Genomic DNA, 5,855 nt, shown 5'->3' with positions numbered 1-5,855 from the left:
AAACCGGTTTAACAGACAGGCTGTCCAGTTTCTTACAGTATACAGGTCGTTGTGGTGGGTTTTGAAGTGTATGAAAGCGAGTGGTCGAGCTGTAGTTTCTCTTGCAGTCTGGTTGGTCCTGTGTTCATTAATAATGTCGTTTAAAAAAATAAAGTTTCATCGCTGTGAAAACTATGTTTAATGTTTGTATTTAGAGGACATTGGGGATCACTTCCATGTGTAATACTCAGTGAAACAATGACAGAAGATGTTGTTTCTCTGGAAGGGAAGAGAAGTCATTAGTAATTGACTTGTGTTTCTCTCTCAGTGTGTTTGGGGACAAAGACATTTCACAGTCTAATGGAGTTGAATTGGACTGTAATCGGCAGAAGCCTGTTGTGATGTTTGCTGTTTTATTCCCCAGCTGCTGTGACTCTGGACCCTGATACAGCTCACTGTGGGCTCAGCCTGTCTCTCTGACAATCCTCACAGATTTGATTACATTAAATGTGTCGTGAGCAGGGAGGCCTTCACCTCAGGGAGACACTACTGGGAGGTGGAGGTGAATGAGTGGTGGAGAACAGGAGTGACCAGAGAGTCTGCAGAGAGGAAAGGAGATTTCAGCTTCTCTCCCCAGCAGGGTTACTGGTGTCTGGAGTCTTACCCTGGTTTCTGTGCTCTCACTGACCCTGAGACTGATCTCCCCAGCCGTCTGTGGCCCAGGAAGCTGGGGGTGTGTGTGGATATTGAGGAGAGGAAGGTCTCCTTTTACACAGTGGAGTCCAGAGCTCATCTCTACACTTTCACTGACATGGTCTTAACTCAGGGGGAGAAGATCTATCCTGACTTCTGGACTGTTGATTCAGTTAAGGACCTTGAGCTGCTGCCTGCTGTCAGTGTGGAGATTAACCCCATCACTGACTTATGAACACAGGCTGACTCTCTTCCAGCTCTCTGTCCTCTGAGATGATGTCATAAATATAATAGTAATTTTAGAAATGATGATGTTGTGTCGTGTTTATACTAAATAAAAAAAATTAAACAGGGAAAAATAACATGTACCAGAGAGGGCGAGATAACTTGCTACCAGCCTGCTGTACTCCTGACTTGTAAATATCTCTGGAAACCCTCCCATGTTTTTTTTCTAATTTTAAGAAAATAAACTTTTAAAAATGAAATCCTGTATGAGTCTCTCCTGCGCACACCGGAGGTTGTGAAGCTGCCAGAACGGGAAGGGACCCACTGATGTCACCACAGCCAGGAGGAATAGGGACTGTGATGCAGACAGGAAGTGGCTCAGGGTGTTTTTGGGAGTTGTAGTTTGTAGCCAGCACTGTGTCTGTGAGCAGCTACAGCCAGTCTAATCCTTAGACAGGGTCACATCAGCATATTCTGTATTGTGTATTTTATTTCTTATTGGGTTTATTTTTCCTATGATGGTTTTGTTAGTGTGAGAGCAGTTTTTTTTATCTCTGTCTCAGGGGGAAGTACGGTGTGGACGCGCTGTGTCTGTTACTATTTTCTTTTTTCTTTATTTCAGTTCCCAATCAAGTGTGATAATCGGCCAGTGAAAGCTCTGTTTTTCTTCATATGAAAGCCCAAAACCCTAAACCCAGCCCAGGGTTTTACATCTGTTTGGTGGCAGCGGCTTGCTAGGTCTTCATTGACAGAAACGTGGACTTGTAAAAAGCAATGAAGAAGTATGAAGAAATGTCGACCCACATCCAGTTCTTTCTGAAAAGAAGTCTGTATATCAGCTTCAAGAACATGGCCGGGCTGCTTGCTACACACTCCCACCACCCTCTGTGTAAGGATGTGCTCCTGTTCTCAGTTTTAGATGCACTTCCAGCTAGTTTCCGCTCTTGTGCTCCAGATGAAAGCCCTGAATCTAAAGGCTGTGGATGAAGTCACGAGGAAGACTCCCTGTCAGAGGCACCAGGATGAACCCGGTAATAGCTGGAAAGTGACACCGAGGAGGTGGAAATTTCATCTGCGTGACAGGTGAGGTTGTCATCAGTAGGTGAGAATGAGACAGGGCCAGTGCTGGGGAGAGATCTGGGGGTCCTGGCAGCCTCTAAACGGGGATTGTCGGGTCTCTGCACAAGCAGGTAGCTGAACTGTAACTTCAGCTTGAGGCAGTGACTCGCGTGCTAATGTGTTGAAGTCCTGTCGCAGGACAGGGGAGGGTGAGTGTGAGCTTGGGTTCGATGCAGAGAGAAGGTGCTGGCGTCTCTCCTCAGGCAGGACTGCCCAGCATTTATTAAATATTTCAAACAGATTCTCAAGCAGTAATAATTATTAAAACACAGAATGAGCAGGATGTGATACAGACAGAGCAGTGCCACCATGACATCACAAAGTCCTGATATGATTTCATGTGCTTCCAATATTACATCACATTTTCCAGAATTGACATCATACAATCCTTGTCTTCACAGCCCCTGTAACTTACTGCGGGATGTTATGTTTATGAGTAGGAGCCATGCAGCTGCACCCAAAGGAGAGAGCAATGAGTGGTCCTGACTCAGGAAGAGAGAGAGGAAAGATGTCTCAAATGCAGATGTAGAGTGAAAACAATGACTTTCTCAACAAGGGCCCCCTGTTCCCTTAGCCAGACAGAACGTTCAGCTCCTCTTCAGCTCCAGTGAGGAGCTGGTCAGGGCTGCTGCCATCCCTGGAGCTCGCACCCAGGGCCAGCCCGACAGCAGGGGAGGAGAAGATACTGCGGCCATTCAGAGGCAAGACAGGGCGATAAACATCAGCCAAGTGCAGGACTGTAGTGAACTGGTCAATCTGGAGAGAGAGAGGGGTTAATACAGACACACTGACTGGACACTCCAGTACATTAGCACTGCACTGAGAGAGAGGGATTAATACAGACACACTGACTGGACACTCCAGTACATTAAAACTGCACTGAGAGAGAGGGGTTCATACAGACACACTGACTGGACACTCCAGTACATGAACACTGCACTGAGAGAGAGAGGGGGGTTCATACAGACACACTGACTGGACACTACAGTCCATTAACACTGCACTGAGAGAGAGAGGGGTTAACACAGACACACTGACTGGACACTCTGGTACATTAACACTGCACCGAGAGAGAGAGGGGTTAATACAGACACACTGACTGGACACTCCAGTACATTAACACTGCACTGAGAGAGAGGGGTTAATACAGACACACTGACTGGACACTAACAGCTCAATACAAACATGTTTAAGACGCACACACACGTCCGCCTGTCTCTCACCAGATCTCTGCTGACCCTCACAGGCTCCTGGAACACGGTCCATACCACAGCCTCATTACAGTCAGGGGTGGTCAAGGACCCCCTGTAGCGAAAGAACTTGGAGCGGTCCACCCCCCTCAGCAGCTCGTCCAGGGAGAGGGACAGAGCCAGAGTCTTAGTGTAGCCTATTGGGGAACGAGAGAGAGACGCATCCTTAACCGAGAGCGCTCGCTGATGGACCCTCACTGGCTGGACACTCCTCTCCTGTCACCTCACCTGTCCCAGCGACCTCCTTCAGGAGTGACGTCAGTGTCTTCCAGCCCTCAGGAGTGCCACCTGCCTCTGTCGCCTAGCAACCCAAAGAGAGGCTGTCTGTGTCCCAGTCTGTGGTCTTCATCTCCACATGTCTGAGATCAGCTGGTCTCTGGACTGGACAGCGCCACTGGACACACACAGTGACCCCAGGGAACCGCAGGAGCTGAGAGCCTGCACACTCATCTTCCTGCAGGAACACTGCCCTCTGCTGGACACTGGGGCTCAACCAGACAGCTTTGCTGGCTCCACAGATGAACCCCATGTCATTTCAGACGTTCACTATCACATATCACTTCTCTGTTATCATGCCTGTCCTCTCTCTGTCCTCTCTCACTTTGTTCTGTCTTTCTGTGTCTCTCTGTCAATGTGTTCTCCTTCTTTCTGTGTCCTGTCTCTCTCTCTGTGTGTCCTGTCTCTGTGTGTGTGTGTCCTGTCTCTCTCTCTCTGTGTCCTGTCTCTCTCTCAGTGTCCTGTCTCTCTCTCTCTCTCAGTACTGACCTCTATGAAGAAGCCCAAGACAGCAATGCCCTCAGGATCAGCCAGAGCTGCAGGCAAACTCTTCCCCTTCTTCACATGGACGATGTGCAGCTGATAACACAACAGTAACACAACACAGCAGTTACACAACACTGTGACACAGCATTGAAAACACTGTCACACAGCCCTGGAAACAGTGACACAAGCCTGGAAACAGTAACACAGCCCTGGACACAGTCGCACAACCCTGGACACAGTCACACAGCCCTGGACACAGTCACACAGCCCTGCACTGTCCCCTCACCTCCATGGGGAAGCGCTGTCCGTCCAGCAGGTGCTCGGAGCCGGGGAAGTCTGCGGAGTTTCCCCAGTGGAAGTGGAACTGGACAGCGGAGTACCAGCCAGAGAGCCCCCCGCCACTGACCCCCGCCCCTGGCCTAGGGTCACCTGCACTGAGACACACAGCCAGAGAGAGCCAGGGTGTCTCCCATCACTGCTCCCGTCACTGTGCCAGTCACACACTGCTCCCATCACTGTCCCAGTCACTGTCCCAGTCACACATTGCTCCCGTCACCCAGTCACACCCTGCTCCTGCCACTGTCCCAGTCACTTACTGCTCCTGCCACTGTCCCAATCACTCACTGATCCCGTCACTGTCCCAGTAACACACTGCTCCTCTAACTGTCCCAGTCACACACTGCTCCCGTCACTGAAACAGTCACTCACTGCTTCTGTCACTGTCCCAATCACTCACTGATCCCGTCACTATCCCAGTCACACACTGCTCCTGTCACTGTCCCAGTAACACACTGCTCCCATCACTGTCCCAGTCACACACTGCTCCTGTCACTGTTCCAGTCACACCCTGCTCCTGTCATTGTCCTAATCACACACTGATCCTCTAACTGTCCCAGTCACTCACTGCTCCCGTCACTGTCCCAGTCACTCACTACTCCTGTCAATGTCCCAGTCATACACTGCTCCCATCACTGTCCCTGTCACACTGCTCTCGTCACTGTCCCAGTCACACACTGCTCCCGTCACTGTCCCAGTCACACACTGCTCCCGTCACTGTCCCAGTCACACACTGCTCCTGTCACTGTCCCAGTCACACATTGCTCCCATCACTCTCCCAGTCACTCACTGCTTATGTCACTGTCCTAGTCACACACTGTCTCAGTCAGTCAGTGTCTCAGTCAGTCTCTGTCTCAGTCAGTCACTGTCTCAGTCAGTCTCTGTCTCGGTCAGTCTCTTACTGTCTCAGCCAGTCTCTGTCTCAGTCAGTCTTTGTCCCAGTCACACATTGTTTCGGTCAGTCTCTAACTGTCTCGGTCAGTCACTGTCTCAGTCAGTCAGTCTCTGTTTCAGTCAGTCACTGTCTCAGGCATTCACTGTCGTAGTCAGTCTCTGTCTAAGTCAGTCTCTGTCTCGGTCAGTCAGTCTCTGTCTCAGCCAGTCTCTGTCTCAGTCACACACTGTCTCAGTCAGTCTCTGTCTCGGTCAGTATCTTACTGTCTCGGTCAGTCTCTGTCTCAGTCAGTCTCTGTCTCAGTCACACACTGTCTCAGTCAGTCTCTGTCTCAGCCAGTCTCTGTCTCAGTCACACACTGTCTCAGTCAGTCTCTGTCTCGGTCAGTCTCTCGCTGTCTCAGCCAGTCTCTGTCTCAGTCAGTCTCTGTCTCAGTCAGTCTCTGTCTCGGTCAGTCTCTTACTTTCTCGGTCAGTCTCTGTCTCAGTCAGTCTCTGTCCCAGTCACACACTGTCTCAGTCAGTCACTGTCTCAGTCAGTCAGTCTCTGTCTCAGTCAGTCTCTGTCCCAGTCACACACTGTCTCGGTCAGTCTCT

At 50.2% G+C, this 5,855-nt stretch overlaps 1 protein-coding gene across 1 annotated transcript; it reads right to left on the bottom strand.

Annotated features, from left to right (window-relative positions):
• Positions 1 to 2,440: 2,440 nt before the first annotated feature.
• Positions 2,441 to 5,364, bottom strand: LOC148664587 (carbonic anhydrase 4-like). The gene is made up of 5 exons (XM_088631550.1): positions 4,315 to 5,364; positions 4,032 to 4,121; positions 3,495 to 3,567; positions 3,240 to 3,403; positions 2,441 to 2,772 (listed from the first exon to the last, which is right to left on the bottom strand). The coding sequence occupies exons 1-5, from the start codon at positions 4,318 to 4,320 to the stop codon at positions 2,587 to 2,589; spliced, it is 519 nt and encodes a 172-aa protein (XP_088487676.1). The 5' UTR covers positions 4,321 to 5,364; the 3' UTR covers positions 2,441 to 2,586.
• Positions 5,365 to 5,855: the final 491 nt, after the last annotated feature.

The sequence above is a fragment of the Lepisosteus platostomus genome, chromosome 5, assembly GCF_059453375.1.
Source record: "Lepisosteus platostomus isolate fLepPlt1 chromosome 5, fLepPlt1.hap1, whole genome shotgun sequence".
Classification (NCBI taxonomy): domain Eukaryota; kingdom Metazoa; phylum Chordata; class Actinopteri; order Semionotiformes; family Lepisosteidae; genus Lepisosteus; species Lepisosteus platostomus.
Note: the sequence above shows the minus strand (reverse complement) of the source record. Positions and strands in the feature narration are given on the sequence as shown.

Excerpts from the sequence above, each read along its gene's own strand:
- LOC148664587 (XM_088631550.1), bottom strand. Across the intron at positions 3,568-4,031 it reads TCTTGGGCTTCTTCATAGAG|GCGACAGAGGCAGGTGGCAC; the intron begins GTCAGTACTGAG and ends TTGGGTTGCTAG. Across the intron at positions 3,404-3,494 it reads GAAGGAGGTCGCTGGGACAG|GCTACACTAAGACTCTGGCT; the intron begins GTGAGGTGACAG and ends GTTCCCCAATAG.